This window comes from Callithrix jacchus, chromosome 9 (assembly GCF_049354715.1).
Source record: "Callithrix jacchus isolate 240 chromosome 9, calJac240_pri, whole genome shotgun sequence".
Lineage (NCBI taxonomy): Eukaryota > Metazoa > Chordata > Mammalia > Primates > Cebidae > Callithrix > Callithrix jacchus.
The window spans coordinates 97,773,426-97,801,009 of record NC_133510.1 but is presented as its reverse complement, the minus strand read 5'-3'; the positions used below and the strand labels follow the sequence as shown (position 1 = coordinate 97,801,009).

Here is a 27,584-nt window from a genome sequence, read left to right as displayed (position 1 = left end):
TACATTTAATGTATGCATATATACACATATAGATCTATTTACACAAATGGTAGCATATTATATACATAATTTCATACCTTCCTTTTTTTTTTTTGAGATGGAGTTTTGCTCTTGTTGCCCAGGCTGGAGTGCAGTGGCACAGTCTTGGCTCACTGCGACCTCCGCCTCCTGGGTTCAAGCAGTTCTCCTGCCTCAGCCTCCTGAGTAGCTGGGATAACAGGTGCCTACCACCTCACCCGGCTAATTTTTTGTATTTTTAGTAGAGATGGTGTTTCATCTTGTTGGCTAGGCTGGTTTTAAACTCATGGCCTCAGGTAATCCACCTGCCTTGACCTCTCAAAGTGCAGAGATTACAGGCATGAGCCACGGTACCCAACCACCCTACTTGATTTTACTTATCTTAGGAATTATTCCGGGTTAGCACATGTAGACCTCCCATATTTGTTTTTAATAACTACAGGAATGTTTGTTAAACATTGTTTAGGTGGCCCATCATTTACTAGCTTTTTATTGCTGGAAGTTTTGGTTGTACAATCTTTTGCTGTCCCAGCAATAATTAAATGTTATCCTTGAACATAAATCTTTTGGTACATGTGCTAATTTATCTCTATTATCAGTTTGCAGAAATAGAATCACTAGGCCAAATGGTATATACTTTTGAAGATGAAAAATATTTAAATATAGACATTGGCATATTGCCCTCCTATAGAGGATTTATTCATTGACTTCTTCCCGGCAGTGCGTAAGAATGCATCATCCAAACCCTTTCCTCTCTCCCCATCTCCAGCTTGGCCATATCAGAGTCTGTCTTTTGTAGGAGAAAAAGTTTTGGTCTGGGATGAGCATGAATATTTTTAAAACTCACCCTATGGGTGTTAGCAGTGTTTCAGTTGCAAGTCACAGAAAATCTGCCTCAAACCAACTTAAACCAAAATTTAAAAGAAAAAAAAAAAGAAGATGGAGAAGTTGATGGGCACATACAACAAAAGTCCAGAAACAAAATGTGCTTCAGGCATAGCTGGATCTAGAGAGGGCTAGCATGTCATGGCACAGCTTCAGGGCCCATTCACACTGCATTAGAAAACAGTGTGAAGAGTGGCCCCTAGAGTTAGTAGCCATGCATTCAGGTACACAACTGAGCTTATAGGGACTTGGTCTCTCTCCATTTCCTAGCCCTGTTTCCTTGGGATTTTGCTTTGTTCTCAGGCAGGCTTTCTCCATGTGGGAGCTCTAGGTTTACGTTCTATGAACTTTATAACCTCAATCTAAGAGCCTCCCCTTCTCCATAGATATAGCCAGTTGCAACCTCTCGGGCTGCCCATGCGCTCAGGGACTGTTCTCCATTTCCGCACAGGGACTTGGAAAAAAAAAGATCACAGCAGAGGGACCACAATTTTTCTTCATTGGTCTGACTTTGGTGCGATGATCATCCCAAATAATTGATCACTTCTTGGAATGCCTTTTGGTTTGCTTGCCTTTCATCCATTTCCTGTTCTTCTGATAGTAGCTCTTGATTTTCTTCCTCAACTCTCAGTCCCTATGGTTCTAAGGCCCTTCCTTCATCCAGAGTTGATGATGTGACCCTAGGCATGGCCAGTCAGTACCCATCCTACCAATGGCCAAAGTGACTCCGATTCTCAGACACCATCTCCTTGACCACTAACCCATCTGTAGGCTAGATGAGTGTGTCAGAGACTCAGCAGAGTTATAGCTGAAGAAAATGGGAGGTGGATGTGCATACAAATCACCTGGTGATCTGATTATTAGATATGAAATGGGGCTGATTCTGCATTTTTAACAGGCTCTTGGAAGATGTCGATGCTGCTAGTCCATAGGCCATACTTTGAAGCCGAGAGACATAAGGTGGGTCCAATGGCCTCTCCACATTCCTCCTAGTCTAATGATTTTGGGATTTCATAGCATATACAAAAGGATATGAAACAAACAGAATCTCTACATGCGATCAATTCTAATTTGTCTCCACTTTACATGGCAAATAGAAGTCACATTTTAATGATCACACACATCCAAACACATAAATATTATTATTAGACATTCATTCATTTTAGAAATACAATTCCATTTCCTGCCTTGATGGGGTTCAGGGAGGAAACCGTCATTGAATTTTTCTAAAAGAATCATTCTTTTGACAAATGTTGGCAAGAAAGTGCTTTTTCTTTTGGGGACTATGAGCTCTCTGTTGTCTTAATGGAAAACAAACAAAAACAAAAGCAAAAACTGCTGCTGATTCTACTGTCAAGCTAGTGACTTATTTGTGCTTTGACTGAGGAACCAATTTGCCCTTGGCAGATACTAGGCTTTATATATCTAGTTATGGCATCATAGCTGGGTGGCCTAGTGGCAAAAACTGGGGACAATCTACTGTTTTCTTTTCTTTTCTTTTTTCTTTGATACAGAGTCTTGCTTTGTCGCCCAGTCTGGAGTACAATGCCATGATCTTGGCTCACTGCAACCTCCGCCTCCTGGATTCAAGCCATTCTCCTGCCTCAGTCTCCTGAGTAGCTGGGATTACAGGTGCATGCTACCACGCCCAGCTAATTTTTGTATTTTTAGTAGAGACAGGATTTCACCATTTTGGCCAGGATGGTCTCGATCTCTTGACCTCGTGATCTACCCGCCTTGGCCTCCCAAAGTTCTGGAATTACAGGCGTAAGCCACCACACCTGGCCTACTGTTTTCTTGAGAATAACACAATCACTCTCTTTCTCTCTCATGACCAAGTGCTCTTCACTTTTTCTTTTTAAATAAATTATTTTCTCGTCATCTCTCAGAACTGATATCTCAATCCAGGAATAACTTGAGCAGCATCTAAAGAGTTTCTTTGCTCTCCCTTATTCAAATCAGCCACTGAATGGACTCCCCCAATACCCAGCACCATTTATTGAAACAGAAAAGTGATTTCTTTTGCAAAGCAATTTCATGCTTTGTTATCCCCAACATGTCTCTGAAATACAAGGTTAAATGGCAGTACCAGAAAGTCCCTATTCATTCCTGAGGCTGAAAAGCAAAAATAAAAACTGAAAGGGGGCTCCAGAAGCCCATGGCATAGTCTGCTAGACATTCTCATGCTTTGAGGATCATTGTGTAGCATTGTGAAGATATTAAAATCATGCCTCCTGCAAGGAATATTGTAGCCTCAAACACTGTGTCATTATGTAAATAGGTGTTAATTAATCTATTGTACAAAGTATACTGTGATTGAGAGTTGAGCTGTTTTTATGAGATCACAGCTGGATTTTTTTCTGCTTTTTTTGGAATCCTTATATTCATTCTGCTTCATAGATTTCACGGATACGACTTTTACCAGAAGGCGAGTTGTGCAGAATTCTCATCTTTTTTGTGCTTTATTTTCTTATTGCTAAACTGTTAAGTAAAGCCAGTCCCATCTGTAAGTTTGAAAAGCTGCTTTAGGATTTAATTATTAACAGGTAACAGCTCCTGTAGAAATACTGATCCTCTAGAAATACTGCGGTGTCCACATTTGCCTTTTAAGATTAATATAACCCATCCTCTCCTATAAGAAATGGGATTTTGAGGCCCTGTCCTGGCTCTCTGTATCTGCAGTTGACTCATTGAGTGTCAGAGCTGCCCTTAGAGGATGCCTAGGCTGGGAAGTCATTGATCAACAAATTGCACCTTGGCAGTGGAATAGAAAGGAGAGGGGCATTTATTGTAGCAGGGGTTGTCTTTACCCATTAGTGATGTAAATAGCAGGAGATAGAAGATTCCAGGATTTGTCAATCAGTCTAATGACATTTTCCCAGAAAGTCTTTATTGAGCACCTGCTGTGTTCCAAGGCATATTGTTGGCTCTGGGTATACAGTGATGATCCAACATACTGAGCCCTGATCTCATGGAGGTAACGTAAATGAGCCATTTAATGCCTCTGGACTGGACTTGAAAAATGAAGCTAATTCCTAACCTCACTGGGTTGCTGTGATGGTGAAACACATGTTTGCAAATATAAAGTATTAAATGCAGAGTTCCTGAGGTCAGTGTGATGACAGCTTCGGCAATGTCCTTAACCTTGAACTTTCTAACATCAGCTCTTTTTCCTATTACCTGCTTTTATGAAGTTATTCTCACATGGCCGTCACTTCGCCCTTTGTCTTTTTGTGATGGTTGCATTTTCCTCTCCAAGGATTATCCCATTGTTCTGATTCTTGAACAATGCCAGCTTCTGATTTGCCTTGCAAAATATTTTTCAAACGGAGGGGCCTCTTAAGAAATTTCTTGGGTATTTTATAGGAACTTAGAAAGAGAAAAGTGACTATTCACCAAAGATAGTGAGACAAAAATGAAAAGTAACTTTCTGTATTTTACATACAATAAAAATCAGAACTTAACACCCCAGAATACAGTTCTCATGAGACATCTCTGTCATTTCCTAGAGTTAGAAATAAACAGAGAACAGTTTTGGAGTTGGGTAAGTAGCCAGCCTTGTCGTCTGTGGATAGGAATGATGAGGGTCATATTTGAGTGAGGGAGAGAGTGGAGAGGCAGTCTCTTGAGCATGATGTTGGAACAGCTGAGACTTGGAAACATGCAGGGAATGTTTCTGAGAATGCCTTTGCTATACACGTTGGAGGAAGATCTCAGGCTTGCATTTAAAAGACCCCTGACCTGTTCCAGCCTCCCGGGGTATGTTTTTGTTTTTTTTTTTTTTGCCTCATTGCACAAACTTTATCTATGATCTGTTAATTGGGGGAGTTCCTCTTCTTCTCTCCAATTCTAATGTCCAGAGTAATGTGTGTGTCCTGTCTCTCCCTGCTCTGTGTCCCTGTCTCCGCCCCTCTTTTTCTCTCCCACACCCAAGCCCTCCACTGCACTTATATGATTTCACCACTAAGAGTGGGAAAGCTGAGCAAACCTCAAATCTGAGCCCCTAAAGAAATGTTTTAGAGGATTTTGTTTTACACTTTGTATATTGCACAATTAACTCATCTTAAAAGATGAGGAGCTGCTGCTTTTCTTCATCCCCGACCTAAATAAATAAAGAGGCAACTTAACAGCACAGTACACTGCAGTTTTGGCAAATACTTTCTGTAAAGGGCCAGATAGTTTAAATTTTTAAACTTTTGTGGACATGAGGAAAACATCAGAAACATGAGAAAATGACCAGGTAGACCTAGGGACAGCCTACAGTATACAGTCTCTGGTGTAACTATTCAAGTTGGCCAATGTATCGTGAGAGCAGCTATAGGTAATATGTAAATTGCCTTTTGCAATTTAGCAACTTCTGGTGGGCCCCTAGATAGCTTCAGGATGGGACTGGTTGCCAAAGGAACCAACCGTGTAATTAGAGAGCAAAGCTGTGTTCTAGTAAACTTATGGACACTGAAATTTGAATTTAATGTAATTTTACCTGTCATGAAATATTATTCTTTTGATTTTTTCCGCAAACATTTAAAACTAAAGCCCTTATAAAAACAGGTGCTGGGATAGATTTGGCCCCCGGACCATTGTTTGTCGACTCCTGGTAGTGTGGAAGAAACTTAGAAAAAGGAGTGAGAAGTTGTGCCTTCCAATTTTGGTTTTACTACTTTTTAGTTTTGACATAATCATTTCACATCTAACCTCCATTTCCCCATCTGAAAAATGAGTATGGAAAGATGGGAAACAGTAACTTGGGAGTGGAGAAAGCCGGCAGACACTACCCCAGTCAGGTGGTCATGGTCAGTATCATCAGGGCTAAGTCAGGTGGTCATGGTCAGCATCATCAGGGCTCAGTCAGGGGGTCATGGTTGACATCATCAGGGCTAAGTCAGGGGGTCATGGTCAACATCATCAGGGCTAAGTCAGGGGGTCACGGTCAACATCATCAGAGCGAAGTCAGGTGGTCACGGTCAACATCCTCAGAGCTAAGTTGTCATGATAGAGTAAGAAATATTTGGTCTTTGTGCCTGGCTCCTGACACAGAACTTGTATAACCCTTGGAATTTCCTGAGTGACAGGCATGATAGGATTATTTTTTATTATTTATAACAAGCCCCTTCAGCCCTACCTGAGCTTCTGCTAATGAGGTGACTTTTGGTAGGCCCATAGATAGCTTCAGGATGGGGCTGGTTGCCAAAGGAACCAACCATGTAATTAAAGAGTGGAACTTTCAGGGCCACTGCTGTGGTTTGGCTGTGTCCCCACCCAAATCTTAGTTCATCTTGAATTGTAGCTCCCACAATTCCCACGTGTTATGGGAAGAACCCAGTGTGAGGTAATTGAATCATGGGGTGGGTCTTTCTCATGCTGTTCTCATGATAGTGAATAACTCTAATGAGATCTGATGGTTTTCTAAAGAGGAGTTCCCTGTACCAGCTCTTTCTTGCCTGCCACCATGTAAGACGTCCCTTGTTCTTCTGCCGTGATTGGGAGGCCTCTCCAGCCATGTGGAACCATGAATCAATTATACCTCTTTCCTTCATAAATTATGCAGCATCAGGTATGTCTTTATTAGCAGCATAAGAACAGACTAATAGAGCCACCCTTCCTTCAGGTAGGGGTGAAGGGGTCGAGATTGAATTAATCACCAGTGGCCAATGATGTAATCAATCATACCTCTGTTATGGAAGTTCCATTAAAAAGCCCTAGAGGACAGTGTTCTGAGGGTTCTAGACTGATGAATGCATCCATGTACCAGGAGTGGGGCACATCCCAACCCCGCAGGGATGGAAGCTTATTCACTCTACCCCTTCTGGACCTCACCCCGTGTGCTTCTTCCTTGAGTGTTCACGTGTATCCTTTATAATAAACAAGTAAGAATAGTAAAGTCTTCTCCTTAGTTCTGTGAGCCCTGAGGAGGGAGTTTTAGGACTCCCCTGACCCCCGATTTATAGCCAGTCAGAACTATGGAGGGCCCAGAACTTGCGACTGGTGTCTGAAATGGGACAGTCTTGTGGGGCTCTTTGTTCACTCTGGGTAATTAGTGTCAGAACTGAATTGAATTGAATTACAGGATACCTGGCTCCTGTCTGGAAAACTGCAGAATTAGTTGGCGTGAGGAAAAATCCCCACATTTGGTGTTAGAAGTATTGTGAGCAAAACAGTTGAGAGCCACATTGATAGCATGCACCCTTGATAGGCTTTGCTGAAAATGGCACCCCAGCCCTGTGATCATCCTCCAGAAAAGCCATTTACGCCAGGTCAAACATGAGGAAAAGACCAGGTAGACCTAGGGACAGTGTACAAAATACCTGATTGCTGTTCCTCAAAACTGTCAAGGCCATCAAAAACAAGGCAAGTGTGAACCCCAGTCACAGACCAGAGGAGACTAAGGAGACAGGATTAAACATGACATGGGATCCTGGACATGGGATCTTGGGAGAGAAAAAGGACCTTAGGGAAAAGCTGGTAACATCTGAATAAAGTGTGGCATTTAGTTAATCGTCACGTGTCACCATTGCTTCCTTCGTTGTGACAAAACTCCTGTGGTAATGTAAGATGTTCACATTGCAGGGACTTAGGTCAGCAGAAGAGGTGAACTTTGCAGCCTTGCTATCAATCTAAAACTGTTCTACAATAAAAGCTTTACAGTAAAAAACCACTAAGAAAAATCTCTAGGATTTGGCAGTTGATTAGGTAAGGAGGGCAAGGGAGAAGGAGAAATAAAGATTTTGTCAAAGTCTGGCCTGATCACCTTGCAAGTTAGCGATGCTAGTGGACAGAAGTAACTGACTAGAGGAGGCAGTCTAGCTTGCAACAGGAAGTATGGAGTTGTGGTGCTAGGAATATATCCATGAATGCGATGTACTGTTTATCAGTTTAAAGTAATACAAATGCCCAGAAAGGGCTTTTGGGTTTTAGATGTTTTGTTTAAAATGACCTCTAGCCTCACAGCACTTGGCATTTAAATTCTAATTTAAGAAAGAAAGATGAACTGGATTAAAAATAAAATAGTGATTGAACTTTGTATAAATAGCTGGACTCCTCCTCATGTATCTATGTTTCTATGGGGGTAAATTTACCTTTATGTCGTTAATGCATTGCTGGAGCTTGGAGTAGCTAGCAGCCCCTCTTTATTTGCAGAAGGACTTAGAGTCACGTTGCCAAGTGAAACATGATGTAAGTGACTCAGCAGCAAGAGCCAGCCTTTTTTCTTTAGCTAGAAGTGCTAGTTGTGTTGACCCAAATATACTGAAGAGCATGTTTTGTTTACTTCAGACAAGAAGTAAAAGCTTTGTTTGAGTCATTCCTTTCTCTATATTCCCTATTTATATTTTATAACCAGAACTGCCTCAAAAATGCACACAGCCATTCATCAGAGGCCTGCAATGTCTGCTGTGCCTTAACAATATATGACATGTGTGAAACTTATCAATGTAGATAAAACCACAGGCAAGACCTCACGCCTGCATAGGTCATGAACAGGTCTTCACCAAAGAAGAAATTCTGGTAGCAGTCCATGTGTAAACAAAATTAAACTTTATGAGTAACAAAAGATATATAATTAAACTTGTGAAGATAGCAAAGAAATACAGAAGCCAGTGCTGGCAAGGGTATGAGGAAGAGTGCACTGGCAGGAATCTAGGTCACCATAATTTAGGGGGAGGGCAGCTTGAAATATATAGTCCAGATTTTTAAATGTATTTAACCTTTGTTTCAGTCACTAAGGGAACAGGCATATAAAGAGATATGAAAAGAATGATGATCTGAGCATTGTTTAAAACAGTAAAGCACTGTGATGACATCCAACAGTAAGACAGACACTAGTCAGCTTCAGTGTTGTAGATGTAGCTATTATAATAGAAAGACTTGCATTCAGTTTTTGAAAAAACTTATTTCAAAATGCATTTGTATAGTCCAGTTTATACAAAAGGTGTGTGTGCATGTATACTTCTAAAAGAACATATGTTACATTTTAAATGCTTTTAAACTGTAAATGAAAATGTTTTCATTCTAAACCAAAATGTGGACTCTCAGTGCTAAATTCTGAGTGACGTAAACTGTCCTTCTCTCATAAATTACCATTATTTTGTAGAGCCTAAAACATGTATCCATGTACTCCCTCTCCAAAATAATCCTGACTTTCTTAAATAAAAATTATAGCTCATCCTAAATTATTGAGAATTTTCATTCAGTGTGAAGAACCTAGAGCTGTGTTATAGAGAAGCCAGCAAATAGTTATTGTTCCTTAGTTTTATTTTATGCTCCCGTAGTTAACATACCCAAAACAGTGCTTCATAAAAAACACTATCCTTACAAATACAGGGTGAAAAATCGGATTTCAGTGAGAAAACGGGATTTTCTTCACTTTGATTTTGTAAATTTACATCTTGCCTCTTTCCAAATGTATTTAAAGTACCTAGAGCATGTGCTAAGCATAAAGAAGTGTTCACACACATGAACTAACCTGCTGCACCATCACACTGCCCCAGGGTAGTATGATAAAAGGCAGGGATGATAAAAGGCAGAACGTATTTCCAAAGACACTCAAGATCTCTGAACTAGAGACTTCACCTTTAACACATGAATGAAATGACTCAAAAATCATCTTTCTTCCAAAGTCAATTGAAAATCAGTGTGGCCATGTAGTTCAGATCAGCCCAGGGGCAGAGCTTGAGAAGAAGAGCTGACTGTAGCCAGCAGGGGCCCTAAGTAAATAAGGCTTCATGTAACCGTATACAGCCTGACAGAGTAGGAGAAGAAAGGAAAAGGGGTGAGTAAGGGGAAAGGGTTTAGAGGGCATCTGCTCTTTGCCAAGCACTAAACTGAAATGCTTATTGTGTGCTGTCTCATGTATTAAGCTGCAGGCATATTCTAATATTCAGATAGGAGTTTGGTCTAAATATTTCCAAATAAATCAGTCTTCTTCCTGATGATACCCTTGCCAGCTGCTTGCCGAGGGCCGCCATCTCCAGATCTGCCAGTCACCCAGCTAGTTATTAATTATCCCAGATTTCCCCTCCTCCCACCACTCTTGAGTATCTCATTAGCCACTTGTTAAACTGCCTGCCGTAGCCACGGTGAGGAGGGCTTGGGATTATTTGAAGAGGTCTACCAGATACCTTGGATTTCAGAGCCAGACTTGTGAACAGGACTTCACTTTTGTCTTCCTCATTTGTATCTGCCTTTTTCCAAAAAGGATTTGAAGTACCAAAATCTTCCAACAGAATGTGCGCCGTGAAATGTTTTAGAAGAGAGAGAAATTTTACTAACTCTACGTAGAGGGGGCAGTATATACAAAAGCAAAACAAAGTGAGCAAAACAAAACAAAACAAAACAACAAAACATCCCACTATGGTGGGAATGAGCAAAAGGAGATGGGGAGAAAGACCGAGCGCAGTTGCTCCTGAAGTGGGGCTCCTTATGATGTGTTAGTGATTCAATAGGTGACACCTATGAAGGGTGATCACAGCTTTGTGGAAAGAGGTTTGTCTCTGAGCTTTTCCAAGTGCCTGGTAGACTTCTGAATTAGTACAGCTTCACACCAGGATTTCTTCCAGAAACTTGAGCCTACTTAATTCCATCCCTGTTACTTCTGCCATGCTCAGCTATACACACGATGTCAACCTCTCTTATGCCAACATCCCCTTCTTGTTCACGCACCTCCGTCTTTCCATCCCTTAGTACTATTCCAAATCCTCCCCACTTCTTCAAGTCATCGCTCTGCTAACATCACCTATTCACAAGATTCCAAACAGGGGTCTGAGGACTGAGTCTGGCTCTCTGCCACATTTTGCTTAATCTACACATCCTGCCTTTATTACTGGCAAGAGCCAGGAATCTGCAGTCTCCTGTTTGCTGAAGTCTCCAGCACTCTGTGCTGTTTCCTGCTCCCATTCCCTGTTGTTTCCCGGTCTTTCCTGTGTTCCATGTCTTGGTCTGGGTGGTAGTCAGCGAAGTCTGTTCAGTTAGCAAAAATTCACAGAGCACTTATTTTGCAATTTTCTGTGAGCACGTTATATATCAGGTTAAAAAACTTTAGAAGTTAATGGGCTGGGTGTGGTGGCTCACACCTGTAATCCCAGTGCTTTGGGAGGTCAAGGCGGGTGGATCACCTGAGGTCAGGAGTTCAAGACCAGCCTGGCCAACATGGTGAAACCCCATCTGTTTAAAAAAAAAAAAAATCCTGATTTCTCTAGATAAACCCTGCAGTGGACATCATTATTTTCCCCATTTTGTAAATGAAGATATGGGAACATGGAAAGGACACACAGTTTGTCTATGTTCATTCAGTTGGTACATGACAGAACTGGGAGTCACACTCGGGTGGCCTGTGCTTTTTATTTTTGGAGATGGAGTCTCACTCTGTTGCCCAGGCTGGAGTGCAATAGGATGATCTCAGCTCACTGCAACCTCTGCCTCCAAGGTGTAAGTGATTCTCCTGCCTCAGCCTCCCAAATAGCTGGGATTACAGGTATGCACCACCTTGCCCAGCCAATTTTTTATATTTTTAGAAGAGACAGGGTTTTACCATGTTAGTCAGGCTGGTCTTAAACTCCTAACCTCAAGTGATCCACCTGTCTCGGCCTCCCAAAGTGCTGGGATTACAGGCATGAGCCCCTGCGCCTAGCCTTGGCCTGTGCTCTTGATCACTGTGTCTTTCTTGTCAAGAGAGTTGGTCCAACCATGAGAGACTCTAATTCTACTCTTGGCTTCTCTTAGCCACTTCAATATCCAAACCATGAGTTTCAGAGATTCATTTACATTTTTTTAAAGTGCTATGGTAGATTAAAGGTGGCCATGAATCATTTGCAACTCCTTTTATTGATATGTAGGATCTTATTACCCTCCTCTTGACTTTGGGCTGGTCTTAACAATTCGCTTCGCTGGTAGAATGCAGTAGAGATGACACTGCTTGACTTATGAGGTAGAAGCTTTGTAGCATCTGCCTTGGTTTCTTTGAACACTGACTCTTAGAATCCAGTTGCCAATCTGTGAGAAGCCATAGAGAGGCCCACATGGAAAGGAAATATGGACACTGGCTGACAGCCCAGCTTAGCTCCCCGCCTACAGCCAGCACCAACTTGCCAACCATGTAAAGGAGTCATCTTGGAATCGGATCCTCCAGCCTCAATTGAATGACCCCAGTTAATGTCCCATAGAGCAGAGATGAGCTATTCCCGCTGAGCACTGCCCAAATTGAAGATTTCATGAGAAAAATAAATGACTAGTATCATCTTAGGCCACTACATTTTGGGATGGCATGTTATATAGCAGTGACTGGAACACCAGCTAATTTTGTTTAACCAATATATATTAGAATCATATGTGAGATCAGAAAAAGTTTTGCTTTCTTTAATATTAATGTTTTCATAGAAAGTTTCTTCTAGGAAAAACAACTTAATTCAAGCCATTCCTGAGAATCATTCCAGGAATTATCTTCGCTGCTAAAAAAGGCTTTTTTCTCTATCCTCACTAAAGGAAATACCAAAGACCACCTACGGTAGTTCACATTTACTGACTCAATTGAAACTTTCTAGGAAAAAACACATTTGCTGGTAGAATATCAACAAAGTCCCATCAAAATAATTGTAGGAAGTAAATCAATGTAAAATCAGTTTCTTTATAAATCTGTGAGTTGCTGGAAATTAGATATGAAAACTGTACAGTCTAAAGTGAGTTCTTCACAGTAGCTAAATGAGCAGAACACTAACATCTCACATTTTTGGCTGGGACTCCTCACTTACTCAAGATATTTGCTTGGCAAATATTTTTCCAACCAAACTGCAGTTACACAGGGTGTGTTCTACCACACTGGACCAGCCAAGCTGGAGAGTGACTGATTACCAGGGTGATGTGTTTTCTGCAAAGGGAAGTCACAGGGTTATAGCCCCCATTTCTTCTGAGCCCTTTGCAGGATGTACTCTCTGTGCTGTTTCCCCAGCAAGATAAGTGAGGTAGGGAAGAGATGCTTTTGAATGCATTGCTGGTGGTTAAATGCCTGTAAGAAACTTGATAGGGATATGGGCGATATTGACATATGTGTTCGAAAATTGATAGTTCTGGCTGGGCATGGTGGGGCGCACGCCTGTAATCCCAGCACTTTGGGAGGCTGAGGTGGGCGGATCATAAGGTCAAGAGATCAAGACCATCCTGGCCAACACGGTGAAACCCTGTCTCTACTAAAAATACAAAAATTACCTGGGCATAGTGACGTGTACTTTTAGTCCCAGCTACTCAGGAGGCTGAGGCAGGAGAATCGCTTGAACCTGGGAGGCAGAGGTTGCGGTGAGCTGAGATCATGCCACTGCACTACAGCCTGGTGACAGAGCAAGACTCCGTCTCAAAAAAAGAAAAAGAAAGTTGATGGTTCTATGAAAATTTAAAGAGTGATGGCCACTGCTCTAGTCTGAACGTTTGTGTGCCTCTACCCCCAGCCAATTCATACGTTGAAACATAATCCCCAATGCAATGGTATTAGGAGGTGGGACTTTTAGAGCCCTCATGAGCAGGATTGGGCTAAGTGGAGCTTGTTTGCCCCTTCCACCACTGAGGATGCAACAAGAAGGCTCCATCTATGAGGAAGCAGGTCCTACCAGACACTGAACCTGCCAGTACCTTGATCTTGAACTTCCTGGCCTCTAGAATTGTGAGCAATAAATTTCTGTCATGTAGAAGCCACTGAATCCATGGCATTTTTATAGCAACCTGATTGGAGTATGACAGCCACAGTATATACTTAAGTGAAAAAAAAAAAAAAAGCAGGTTGACAAATGGGAGGTGTTATATCACACAATTTGTTTGATGTATAGATGGATGGATAAAGAGATGGTGAGTTAGGGCCAGGCACCAGTGGCTCATGTCTGTAATCTCAGCACTTTGCAAGGCCTAGACGGGTGCATCACCTGAGGTCAGAAGTTCGAGACCAGCCTGGAAAACATGATGGAACCCTATTTCCACTAAAAATATAAAAAAGTGGCCGGGTGCAGTGGCTCACGCCTGTAATTCTAGTACTTTGGGAGGCCGAGGTGGGTAGATCACGAGGTCAGGAGTTCAAGACCAGACTGACCAACATAGTGAAACCCTGTCTGTACTAAAAATATAAAAATTAGCTGGGCGTGGTGGCACATGCCTGTAATCCCAGCTACTTGGGAGGCTGAGGCAGGAGAATTGCTTGAAACCAGGAGGTGGAGTTTGCAGTGAGCTGAAATCGCACCACTGCACTCCAGCCTGGGTGACAGAGCGAGGCTCAATCTCAAAAAAAAAAAAAAAAAGCTGGATACAGTGGTGCACTCCTGTAATCCCCGGTACTCGGGAGGCTGAGGCAGGAGAATTGCTTGAACCTGGGAGGCGGAGGTTGCAGTGAGCTGAGATTGAACCACTGTACTCTAGCCTAAGCAACAGAGTGAGACTTACCTCAAGTAAAAAAGAGAGCGAGTTAGAAAGAAGTGTTTTTAAGCATGGCCAAAGAATATATTCTCTTAGATTGGGGGTACTACTCAACTCTGCAGCTCTGGCTTGAAAGTAGCCACAGATTATATATAAAAAAATGGGGAGTTTTGCCGCCGCCATCTGCAACACCATGCCGCCCTACACCGTGGTCTACTTCCCAGTTCGAGGCCGCTGCGAGGCCATGCGCATGCTGCTGGCGGACCAGGGCCAGAGCTGGAAGGAGGAGGTGGTGAGCATGGAGACCTGGCAGCAGGGCTCACTCAAAGCCTCCTGCCTGTATGGCCAGCTCCCCAAGTTCCAGGATGGAGACCTCACCCTGTACCAGTCCAATGCCATCTTGCGTCACCTGGGCCGCACCCTGGGGCTCTATGGGAAGGACCAGCGGGAGGCAGCCATGGTGGACGTGGTGAATGACGGCGTGGAGGACCTCCGCTGCAAATACGCCTCCCTCATTTACACCAACTACGAGGCAGGCAAGGCTGACTATGTGAAGGCATTGCCCAGGCATCTGAAGCCTTTTGAGACGCTGCTGTCCCAGAACCAGGGAGGCAAGACCTTCATTGTGGGCGACCAGGTCTCCTTCGCCGACTACAACCTGCTGGACTTGCTGCTGATCCATCAGGTTCTGGCCCCCAGCTGCCTGGATGCGTTCCCCCTGCTCTCGGCGTACGTGGAGCGCCTCTGCGCCCGGCCCAAGCTCAAGGCCTTCCTGGCCTCCCCTGAGCACGTGAACCTCCCGATCAATGGCAATGGGAAACAGTGAGGGCTGGGGGGACTCTGAGTGGGAGGCAGGAACTGCTTGCCTCCCTTTTTTCAGGAGCAATAAAATTTCTAAGAGAGAGAAAAAAAAAAAAAAAAAAAAAAAAAAAAAAAAAAAATGGACATGGCCATGTGTCACTAAAACTTCATGGACGTTGAATGTTGAGTTTCTTTTTTTTCTGAGACAGAGTCTTGCTCTGTTGCCAGGTGCCAGGCTGGAGTGCAGTGGTGTGATCTTGGCTCACTGCAACCTCCGCCTCCCGGGTTCAAGAAATTCTCCTGCCTCAGCCTCCCAGGTAGCTGGGACTATAGGCGCATGCCACCATGTCCAGCTAATTTTTTTTTGTATTTTCAGTAGAGATGGGGTTTCACCATGTTGGCCAGGATGGTCTCGATCTCTTGACCTCGTGATCCGCCGGCCTCGGCCTCCCAAAGTGCTGGGATTACAGCTTGAGCCACCATGCCTGGCCCAACATTGAGTTTCATATAATTTTCACATTTCACAAAATATTATTCCTATTTTCAGTCATTTAAAAGTATAAAAACAATCAGTTTATACAATTCATAAGCTGTATAAAAATAGGTGCAGACTGGCTTTGGCCACAGGCCGTAGTCTCTTGACACCTGTTGTCATTTGGGTTGTGGAGATTTTGGGGAGAGGAAGCGGCTTGCTTTCACCCTCTACTGTCTAAACTTTTGTACTTTTGGAACTTTTTAGAACAAGTTTTTGGTTTTTTTTGAGATGGAGTTTCGCTCTTATTAGCCAGGCTGGAGTGCAATGGCGCAATCTCGGCTCACTGCAACCTCCGCCTCCTGGGTTCAGGCAATTCTCCTGCCTCAGCCTCCCGAGCAGCTGGGATTACAGGCACGCGCCACCATGCCCAGCCAATTTTCTGCATTTTTAGTAGAGACAGGGTTTCACCATGTTGACCAGGATGGTCTCAATCTCCTGACCTCGTGATCCACCTGCCTCAGCCTCCCAAAGTGCTGGGATTACAGGTTTGAGCCACCGCGCCCGGCTAAGTATTATTTTTTGAGATAAGGTGTTGCTCTGTTGCCCAGGCTAGAGTACAGTGGCATGATTGTAGCTTACCTCAGCCTCAAATTCCTAGGTTCAAGTGATCATCCCACTTTAGCCTCCCAAGTAGCTGGGATTACAGGCATGCACCACCACACCTGGCTAATTGTTTTAAATTTTCTTTTATAGAAATGACATTTCCCTATGTTGCCCAGGCTGGTCTTGAACTCCTGGGCTCAAGTGATCCTCCTGCCTCCTCCTCACAAAGTCTTAGGATTATAGATGTGAGTCATAGCATGTGACCTATGACCCTTAAAATTAAAAAAAAAAAGATATTTCCATGTTAGAGCAAAGGAAGAGGAGAAGGTCTCTGTGTGGGCGCCTGTTAGGTTTCAGTAAGAAAAGGACACGTGGTAGAAATTTGTTTGAATAATTCAAGATCTCATTTATTCAGACTGACCCACCCAGAATTTGGTTGAAAGTCCCATTTGTTCTCGCTAAAGAGATTTATGAAGAGTTTAAGGTAAATAGTGTTACTAATTATACATTATTTTGTTTTGTTATTGTACTTTAGGTTCTGGGGTACATTTGCATATCATGCAGGATTGTCGCATAGGTACACACGCGGCAATGTGGTTCGCTGCCTCCATCCCCCCATACATTATTTTCATCTGCTTGTTAAAGCAGGCCTATTAGAATATCTGTAGGAGAAGAGAGTGGGATTAGATTAAGATAACTTGAAAGCAACACTATATTCTGTTTTAAATGCTGTTACCCAGACTAATTCAGATTTCCCTCTCTTCTTCTTTTACCCTCAATTGACGATGCTTTTATGGTAACTGTCTTAGGCTGTTTGCATTAGGTCTGTTTATGTTCTTCTTTTTGTCCATCTGTATTCTCTGTAAATTCTCTGAAGGCATGGGTCTTATATATAATACCTTTCATTCATTCACTTCTTAAACAAGTATTTACTGAGTGCTTTCTTTGTATCAGGCATTTTGATGTATGGAGCACACAGTCTTTGTCGAATCTGACTTTGTACTGTCCATCTGGATTCATGGTATTCCTCCCGGATAACAAATGAGCTTTAGCTCATAGGTCAACTGTGACTGTTAGTGGGTGCTGTGGTTTGAAAAGTTTATGTGTTGGGAACTTAATTGCCACTGTAACAGTATTAAGAGGCGAGGCCTTTAAGAGCTTACTAGGCCATGAGGGATCGCCCCTCGTGCGTGGATGAATGCTGCTGTTGGAGGAATGGGTTCCTGATAAAAGGATACATTTGGCCTCCTTTTTCTGTGTCCTGTGTGCGTGCTTCCTTGCCACGTGATAGCATCCGCTAGGCGATGACCCCAGCCAGTTGCTGGTACCATAATCTTGGACTTTCCAACCTCCAGAACTATGAGCCAAATAAACTTCCGATCTTTATAAATTACCCAGTCTGTGATATTCTGTTATTGCAGCAGAAAAAGGGACTAAGGTAGTATGTTAGGAGGCATTCTGAGAGTCAACCAAAAAGAGACCCTTGTCTGTCACCCATCTGGGAGACAAGTATGACAGCACATGGGTCACATATATGTCACCCCTTATATAGATTGTGGATTGTGGCACATGAGAGGCACCTGGGGCAGGGTGATGTGATGGTGGAATAGATACAGATTTAGTGTTAGATGAGATTCAGATTAATTTCTCTTCTGCCTCTGCTTTGTGACATCACCAGTGGAGCCTTAGTTTCCTCTTTAAAATGTGCAAAATAATATCTGCTGTAAAAGATTATTATAGGGCTTTTAAAATCATTACTATTATGATCATTATTAATAGCTAATATTTATTGAACATGCATTATGTCTTGTGTTAGCTGCTTTACAGGTATTATCTCATTTAATTATCAACACTCCTACTATTCTAATTGTACAGATGAAAAACTGGGACAAAGAGGGTACAGTTAACACAAGGTTACACAGCACATGATCACATAATGTGTGTGAAAGTCCTGTGCTGTGCCTGGCACATGATAAGTGCTATGTGGCCCTTTGCCTCCTCCGTCGTCTTCCCACCCTCCCCATGCTGTATAGCAACAGTGTTGAGGAGACCACCAACTCTTCTTGGGTGGTTTGTTTATGAGTCAGTAGAGAAAAGCTCATTCATTCCTTTTTCCTCCTCCAGGCATCCTCAGACTAGATGTGTCACTTAGGAGATTTCCAATGGAGCCCTTATTTTCATTTATTATGAAGCTTTCAGCCCCGGGCTTTGACAAGACTACGGTATCACCTAGAGCCCAAACGAGAAACAGATGATACCCAAATCAGATCATCTGAAGAGCATTAGTGAAGCAACTTCTTACAAAGGAAGAGAGAAAATGTAGATCATTACAGAGCTCCTTCAGGTTAGTCACAGAAGGGCTAACACCAGCCCTAGGCCTGAAGAGGAAAGGGAGAACTTACCCAAACTTGGGGGCAAAGAGGCTGTGTGGAGGGGGCTCTCTGACCCAAGCTGTGACCTTCAGTTAGGGGATGCAGCCAGCCCACAGTGAGCCATAGAGAAGGGAACAGGGGAAATGAAAACCCCAGCCTCACTCTTCTCTCTTCTTCCCCCTGCTGCTGCTCCTCAGGGTGAGCCCAGCTGGAAGCCATGTCCATGGATGCAGCCATGTACACTGGACTTCCAGAGAAGGTAGGGTGGATCTTGAGGGGCAGGTGGAAGGTATCAGCACCGCTGCCACCCTGGGCACACTCAGGAAACGGCGAGGCAGATCACAAGTTCAGTTTCGCACACTTCTTGGCGTTCGTGCAGATTCAGACATTCTTGGCTCCAGCTGTTTAACAGATGGTTAGATTTCCAGGTAGACGGTTACAAATTACTTTTTGTAGATGTGCATTTGGAAAAAGTCTGGCAATGGATTGGTTATTGAAGTTGGTTCTTCTACATAGCCTTTGAGATGGATTCACTATCTCATTAGTCATATCTCTTAAAAAACCTCAGTTCACTTATTTATAAAATGAACACAGTAAGCCATTCTTCTCAGGGATATGTGAGGCCTCAATTAGGTAAAGTCTATTGCTTTTGTAGACCTTATTATAATTTTTAATAGACTTTTTAATAATTTTTGAGACTTCTCATGGAGATGAGAAGTCTTCATGTGCAGAGTGGTACAGAACCTCTTAAATTAGATTTGAGATACAAGTGTCTGTATCTTTCTTTAGGTTGTTGACTCTGGCATATTATCAGCGGTCACATCTTAGAGGTTCATCTTGGAGGTGAATAATTTGACTTGAAAGGTCATATGTATTTTTCTTTGACATTTTTTCATGTTAAACCAACAGTCTCCCACCTTTTTGGCACCAGGGACCGGTTCTATGGAAGATAATTTTCCCACAGACAGTGGGCAGGTTGGGGGGAAGGGGTGGTTTGGGGGTCATTAAAGTGTATTATATTTATTGTGCATTTTATTTATATTATTGTTACATTGTAATGTGTAATGAAATAATTATACAACTCACCATAATGTAGAGTCAGAAGTGGAAAGTAGGGTGGATCTCCAGGAGCAGGTGGAAGGTATCAGCTTCCAGCCCCTCGAGGTCCACCCTACCTTCTCTGGGAGTCCAGCTCCCAGTGGGAGCCCTGAGTTTGTTTTCCTGCAACTAGACAGTCTCATCTCGGGGAGATGGGAGACAGTGACAGTTCCTCAGGCATTAGATTCCTGTAAGGAGCACCCAACCTCGATCCGTCACATATGCAGTTCATAATAGATTTCCAGCTCCTATGAGAATCTCATGCCGCTGCTGATCTGATGGGAGGCAGGGCTCAGGTGCTGATGCAGCTGGAAATACAAACGAAGCTTCACTCTCTTGCTTGTTCAGTCACCCACTGCTCACCTCCTGCTGTGCAGCCCAGTTCCTAACGGGCCACAGACTGGTATCAGTTCATGGCCCTTGGGAACCCCTGATTTAGATAGTCTCAGACTTGCTGACCAGGATAATTGGGACCCTGTCTATTTAGGATCAGCCACTTAAATCAACTGACTAAACTCCTTCATTATTGTAGTCTGGGTACTACAGGTAACATCTAGAATAAATTATGTAAAATGCAATACGTAAAGACTGTTATGTCATATATCCACCAAGTACCTTAAGGTTTAGGCAGATATTGGTAACTATGTGGAATAACTGACACTCTCAAACGTTATTTGTGGTGGGAATTTAAGTTGGATCAGCCATTTTGAAAAACCAGCAAGTTCCACTAAAGCTAAGCATATACCCACCCCATGAATAGCAGTTCCATTACTAGGTTTACATCCAAGATAAATGTGTGCATGTGTCTTTTAAAAGACATGTACATCTATATCCACCTTATTCCTAACAGCCCAAACGAATTAATAATCCAAGTGGATATCAACAGGGGAATGGATACAGTAAAATGTGGGGCTTCCTATACAGTGAAACACTTCATAGCAATACAAATAACAATATAATAAACTAATGAAACATACAGGAATATGGAAGAATTTCAAATATATTGTGTTGGGAGAAATAAGCCAGACATAAAAAGAGTATTTTTATGAAGTTCAGGAAGAGGTAAAACTTGTTAATGGCTATGGAAGAAAATTAAAAAAAAAAAGATGGGCTGGGCTCGATGGCTGATGCCTGTATTCCCAGCACTTTGGGAGGCCGAGGCGGGTGGATTATGAGATCAAGAGATCGAGACCATCCTGGCCAACATGGTGAAACCCCATCTCTACTAAAAATACAAAAAATTAGCCGGGCATGGTGGCACATGCCGGTAATCCCAGCTACTTGGGTGAGGGAGGCAGGAGAATCGCTTGAGCCCAGGAGGTGGAGGTTGCGGTGAGCCGAGATTGCACCATTGCACTCCAGCCTGGGCAACAAGAGCAAAACTCCATCTCAAAAAAAAAAAAAGAAAAATTACCCCTTACACCAGGGTGGGGCTGAGAAGTATTGATTTGGATGAGTCATAATGAAACATTCTGGATGTTGGAAATATTCTGTATTTTGATATAAGTGGTGTTACAGAGGGACACCTATGTAAAAACTCATCAGACTGTACACTTCAGCTTGTATACTTTACCCACTTTTCTTCTTATATATGATAATAAAAACGGTTTTGAAAAAAATTTATTGAGCATTACAGCCAAATCCTGGCAAATGTGGCAATGATGATTTCAGGAAACATAGGGAAACATTTAACTTAACTATAACATCATCATTCTGGAGAGTCTGGCGATGTGTATTAAAAATCTTAGGAATATGCACAACTTTGACATAACTGTATTCTGTGTGTGTGTGTGCGCGCGCGCGCACGTTCCAAAGATTTCTTCATTTCTTGCATTTGAAGTACTCTTCAATAACATCTTTGACCTGAGACTCCTTGGATGTTCATTTCAATGTTCTTTGTAATATTAAGCATTTGGAAATGACCCAACGTTCAATTTAGAGAATTGGTAATGAATTCTGGAATAATATGCAGCTAGTTAAGAAAATGTCTGTATTTGCTTTCCTGTGTGTTTCTCTGGAGAAACCTCATCTCTATTAAAAATACAAAAATTAGCCAGGCATGGTGGTGGGTGCCTGGAGTCCCAGCTACTTGGGAGGCTGAGGCAAGGGAATCACTTGAACTCAGGAGGTGGAGGTTGCAGTGAGCCGACATCACCCCACTGCACTCCAGCCTGGGCAACAGAACAAGACTCAGTATCAACAAAAATATATATTTGTATGTGTGTGTATAATTATATATACGTATATACACACATACATGTGTATATATATATACACATGCATATATATGTGTATATCTATACATATATACACGCATTTATTGTAACTGTATGTATACATATATATATGTATGTGTGTATATATATAGAGAGAGAGACACTGAGTGGTAAATAGTAAAGGCATTTGGAGGAAAGCTGCTGGATAAAGTGGAAGCCTGATTTTACTGTTTTCCCACAGTAAAACCCTATCCTGTGTTTAGTTACCATTAACTACCCTTTCAGAGTTATTTCTAAGAAGCCCACTTGGAGACATCTAGACTTTGTAAAATTTAATAATGTCTCCGATGGAAATAATATTACATGCTAATTAATTGTCGTGGGGTAACATTATTCAAATTTGTAACTATAACTCCCAAAGATTATATTAAGTTTGATCCATGGGCACAGCTATTCTCTGAGAAATAAATTCAAAAATTTATTTCTGTCTCTTCTTCTTTTGACCAAAGGAAAAATTAAGTCAGTGACCTTGGTAGGTTTCTTATTTTGAAAAATGTATGTGAGATTTTGTACTGTCACTTCTAAAACTTTTTAATTCAGATTAGCCAGAAATCTTTGGAAGAGGGTAATTTTTTCATTGGAAAGTGTAAGAGTCATATTATTTTCAAGGTTACCTTGTCCTGAGCTGTTTTTTTTTTTTTTGAGACAGAGTTTCGCTCTTGTTACCCAGGCTGGAGTGCAATGGCGCGATCTTGGCTCACTGCAACCTCCGCCTCCTGGGTTCAGGCAATTCTCCTGCCTCAGGCTCCTGAGTAGCTGGGATTACAGGCACATGCCACCATGCCTAGCTAATTTTTTTTTTTTTTTTTTGTATTTTTAGTAGAGACAGGGTTTTACTATGTTGACCAGGATGGTCTTGATCTCTTGACCTCGTGATTCACCCGCCTCGGCCTCCCAAAGTGCTGGGATTACAGGCATGAGCCACCACGCCCGGCCTGTTTTTTTTTTTTTTTTAAATGTCTCAGAGCTTCAGTTTCTAAATCTGTAACATGGAAATAATAATGCGACAACATCTTAATGGTAGTAGAATGACATCGCGTCTGGCATGCGGCAAGCGCTCAGTTGTTGTTAACTCTGTATGTGTGCATACATACTAACTCCAGGCGCATAGCATTGTCTATACAGGTCATTATCTTGGTTTCTCACCTCCTACTTACCACCATATTTGGCACACACTAGGTATTACTGGTTTTTTGCCTGAAGTCCCCTATTTTGTAGGATCTGAAAATCAAATCAATTGAACTCATAAACATAGAAAGTACCAGAGGCTGGGGAAGGGTAGTGGCGGTTGGCAGGGAGGTTGGGATTGTTAATGTATACAAAAAAATAGAATGAAAAAAACCTACTATTTGATAGCATAATAGGATGATTATAGTCATTAATAACTTCATTTTATATTTTAAAAATAACTTAAAGAATGTCATTGGATCGTTTGTAACTTAAAGGATACATGGGTAAAGTTTGGGTGCAGTGGCTCATGCCTGTAATCCCAGCACTTTGGGAGGCCAAGGCAGGCGTATCACCTAAGGTCAGGAGTTCGAGACCAGTCTGGCCAACATGGTGAAACTCCATTTCTACTAAAAAAAAAAAAAAACAAAAGAGTTAGCTGGGCATGGTGGTGTCGGCCTATAATCCAAGCTACTCGGGAGGCTGAGGTAGGAGAATTGCTTGAACCCAGGAGGCAGAGGTTGCAGTGAGCCGAGATCACGCCATTGCACTCTAGCTTGGGCAACAAGAGTGAAACTTCATCTCAAAAAAAAAAAAAGGATAAATGCTTAAGGGGATGGGTGCCCCATTCTCCATGATGTATGATGTGTTTATTTCATATTGCATACCCGTATTAAAACATCTCATGTACCCCATAAATATATATACCTACCATGTACCCAGAGAAGATTAAAATAAAATTTTTTTTAGATGAGGTCCCCTGCTTTGGTTTGTCTTATATCGGAAAAAAAAAAAAAAAAAATGGCGACCAGTATTTTTTTCTCTAGGTCACACCAACCTGTTGTTTCAGTGGAATTACAAATATTTTCTAGTAAAATTAAACATGACAGTAGCCCTTTAATCCCTTTCAAAACTCTCCATTTATTCAAGAGGATTCTTGTGGTGTCCTATCCTTTTACCTCATTCGTTCATTTGTTCATTCCACAGATATTTACAGAACACCAATCCTGAGCTGTGTACACAGGTAGGTGCTGGGGACATTGTGAATAAAACAAGAAGAGTCTCCTGCCCTCACTTATGCTGGGGGTGCCTCAAAGGCATCATTTTTCTTTTCTTTCTTTCTTTTTTTTTTTTTTGAGATTTAGTCTTACTCTGTCACTCAAGCTGGAAGTACATTGGTGTGATCTCAGTTCAGTGCAACCTCCATCTCCCAGGTTCAAGCAGTTCTCCTGCCTCAGCCTCCCAAGTAGCTAGAACTACAGGCACCTGCCACTACGCCCGGCTAATTTTTTGTATTTTTAGTAGAGACAGAGTTTCACCATGTTAGCCAGGATGGTCTCTATCTTCTGACCTCGTGATTCACCCACCTCAGCCTCCCAAAGTGCTGGGATTACAGGTGTGAGCTACCACGCCCGGCCTGATGGAATCACTTTGTTTGCTCCTCCACCGAACAGTTTCCAATCCTAGTTTCCCCATTACTTAGGAGCTAGTCCTGGAGGCCAGCCGCTTGCTTCCATGAGCACAGCTGTTCCCCAAGCAGTGGGCCTCCTGGCCTTCCAAGCAAAGAAGCCCTCCACCTCCAGACCCTTGCTGGACTTACAGACAGGTCAGTGGTTGTGCAGCCCATGCAAAACTGAAACCCTCTCTCTAGGAACTGCATTAAAACAAACTGATTGTTGCACAAAATCTTGGCAGAAAGATTTGAAAAACGTCCCGTGAACAAATACCGAGTCATCGGAGGCTTGTCCACATGATTTACCAGCATTTTTTTCACATGACAAAGATGTGAAGGAAAACTAGGGAAATGTGTCAGCCGCTATTGGCATGAACCAGAGATATTTACAGGGGAGGGTGAGGGACTCTGGTCCCAAGTCTCCCTAGATTTTTAAAACAGCAAGGATTATGCAAAGATAAAAAGCAAAAGTAAACAGTAAAACTGTGAATGAAGCATGAACACAAAGAGGGGAAATCCTTCTGTGGAAACAAGCTTTCCTTCAGAGGAGAAAAACAAGACTGCTAAAAAAAAAAATACGTCAGCCTGGAGTAATAAATGGAGACTGGTGCCTGCACCGTGCCTCCCTAGTCCACGTTTGTCTGCTAAAACACTATGTTTTTAAATGGAAATGAACATTTGGCAGCTCCAGGACTGAGGTAGCTAACACTGGCTCCACTGTGGAGTGGGAACGCCAGCAACACACGTGAAGATGGTTTCGGGAGTGGCTGAGGCAGAGGGGAAGGGGATGCGGGAAAGTGATAAAAAGCAAGTGGATTCTCTGAGTTCTGGTGTGAGCGCAGAGGCAGCTTGATTTTGGAACTGATTCTTCTAGTGGTACTCATCCATTCATCAAATTAGTATTTCTGGAGCATCTGCTATGTATCTTACATGGTGCGGGGCTGTGGGGATGCAGGGGAAGCTGTAGTGGGGGAAGGAGCCAACATCCCTTGAGCCCCCGCCATTTGCAGACAGCGCTCTAGGTTTGCGTGGAAATCCTCCGCAATCCTGAGAACGGCGTCCCAGGGTTCTGAGGTGGTGGAAACTGGCCTTAGAGCGAAGTCTTTCTGACTCCAGAGCTCACTGCCTCCCGTTGTTTTGGAATCTTTATCCTGTGGTGGTTTGCTTTTATGTTTACTTTTAACCAAGGCTAAAAGCTTTATTCCTGGTGTGGAATGCCGCTTCTCCTTTGATCTTTGGAATCTGCTTTGGATCAGTGTCTTTCTGATCCAGAGAACCATATTCTCAGGCGATATGACTGATTCTCCCTTTTCTTTCTAGCTCCTATTTTTTCTCCTTAGCCTCCGTATGGGTTTCACGTTCAAGCTCTGAATCATCCTTTTTGTTGCCAGATACTCATGCTGAACCCCCACCCCCAAGATTTTCTCTGCTCTGTCCCCAAGATAGACAGAAATGCTTCCTCTCTCCAAACCAAACTTAGTAGAAACCAAAATGAAAGTGAGGAAAGAGACTCAGGGCATTGCTGAAGGCACTCCAGGTCCTTCGCTCTTCTCATTCTAGACTCAGATTTTTTTATTTGAAAGACAAAAAGACACGTCCGTAGTAGACCATGGTAAAATGAGGTCCATGGGTTTGATTCAGATAACACTTAGCAGAGGCTGTGCAAGAATCATAAACAAGCATGGCTGCGCAAACTTTAAGATGATCTACATTATGTCTGTGTCTTTTATTGAGCATCTACTATGCATCAGGCATTGTAGTGCTAGGGAATATGTTTGGTAACAAACACAACAGACAAAACATTTTTTGCTGTCATGAGGCTTATATTCAAATGGAGGGAACAGTGAATAAACGTAACAAGTACGGTTTGTGTGGTAGGTTAGAAATCGTTAAGTGCTAAGAAGAAAAATAAAGGAGAAAGAGAGGGAATATGAGGGAGTGTGGTTGTAATTTCGCATAGGGAGGCCAAAGAAAGTGTCTCTGAAAAGATGGCATTTGAGTAAACATAGGAAGTGAGGGAATGAACAGATACCCGGAGAGCCTTTCAGGAAATAGCAGATACAAAGGCCTGAGCAAGGAGAAGGGCTGGTGTGTGTTCTAGGAAGAGTGAACACACCAACGAGGCCAGAACACAGACGGTGTAGTAGTAAGTAGATGGGCTCTGACTATAGAGGGCCTTGCAGGAGTTTTGCTTTTTGGTAAGTGAGATGAGAGCCATTAGGAATGAGCAGATTTGACTTTGTTTTAACAGAGGCTAACAGGCTCAAAGGTGGGGTATTTAAGGGTGGGGGAAATAGCAGCATGTTTCTCTGCTGTTGGAAGTGATCCATAGAGAGAGAAAATATGACAGTGCAGGAAAGAGGGTAGGATTGCTGGTGCAAGGCCCGTAAGTAGGGAAGTGGGCTTGGACTGCAGAAGATCAGAGGGGTTGGCCTCAGGCTCACAGACAGTTCATCCATGGCAGCAGGAGGGAGGCAGAGTATATATGGGCACAGGGGCAGGTGGGAATAGATATGGTAGAGGGGATGTGTGGAAATTCTCTCCTGATTGCTTCAATTACTTTTCAGAGAAGTGGAAAACAAGATCATGAGCCAAGAGGGAAGATGGAAGAGGGGGAGGTGTCAGAAGTTTGAGAGAGGAGTCTGAACTAACCATCTAGCCACGTGGCAGAGTAAATCGACCAGGGAATGTGGTAGGATTGCCAAGTGGCAATCCTAGTTTCTGGTAGTGAATTTGAAATGCCTGTAACCTCGGCCATTGGGAGGCTAAAGGAGAAGGATCATTTGAGCTCGGGAGTTTGAAACCAGCCTGGGCAACATAGCAAGACTCTAAAAACAAATCATAATGGGATTGGTCTTAATGGTTTTGAAGGCTGAGAATATATAGGTGTTGGAGGGGAGTGGGGACGGGAAAGATAGTGTTATGGTGATGAGTTGGGGGTGGCAGTTCTTGCCAGAAGCTTTTAGAACATTGTCGTTTCAGGCCGGGCATGGTGGCTCATGCCTGTAGTCCCAGCGCTTTGGGAGGCTGAGGTGGGCGGATCACAAGGTCAG

At 42.8% G+C, this 27,584-nt stretch overlaps 2 protein-coding genes across 3 annotated transcripts in view; both read left to right on the top strand.

Annotated features, from left to right (window-relative positions):
- The window catches only part of TMCC3 (transmembrane and coiled-coil domain family 3), a 369,795-nt gene that overhangs the window by 163,641 nt on the left and 178,570 nt on the right, over positions 1 to 27,584 (top strand). The window lies entirely within an intron of this gene.
- LOC144577650 (glutathione S-transferase P) lies at positions 14,450 to 15,186 on the top strand. The gene has a single exon (XM_078337080.1). It carries the CDS (start codon positions 14,480 to 14,482, stop codon positions 15,110 to 15,112), a length of 633 nt encoding a protein of 210 aa, XP_078193206.1. The 5' UTR covers positions 14,450 to 14,479; the 3' UTR covers positions 15,113 to 15,186.

Bases quoted from the DNA above. Each gene is read 5' to 3' on its own strand.
- LOC144577650 (XM_078337080.1), top strand. From the start codon at position 14,480: ATGCCGCCCTACACCGTGGTCTACTTCCCAGTTCGAGGCCGCTGCGAG.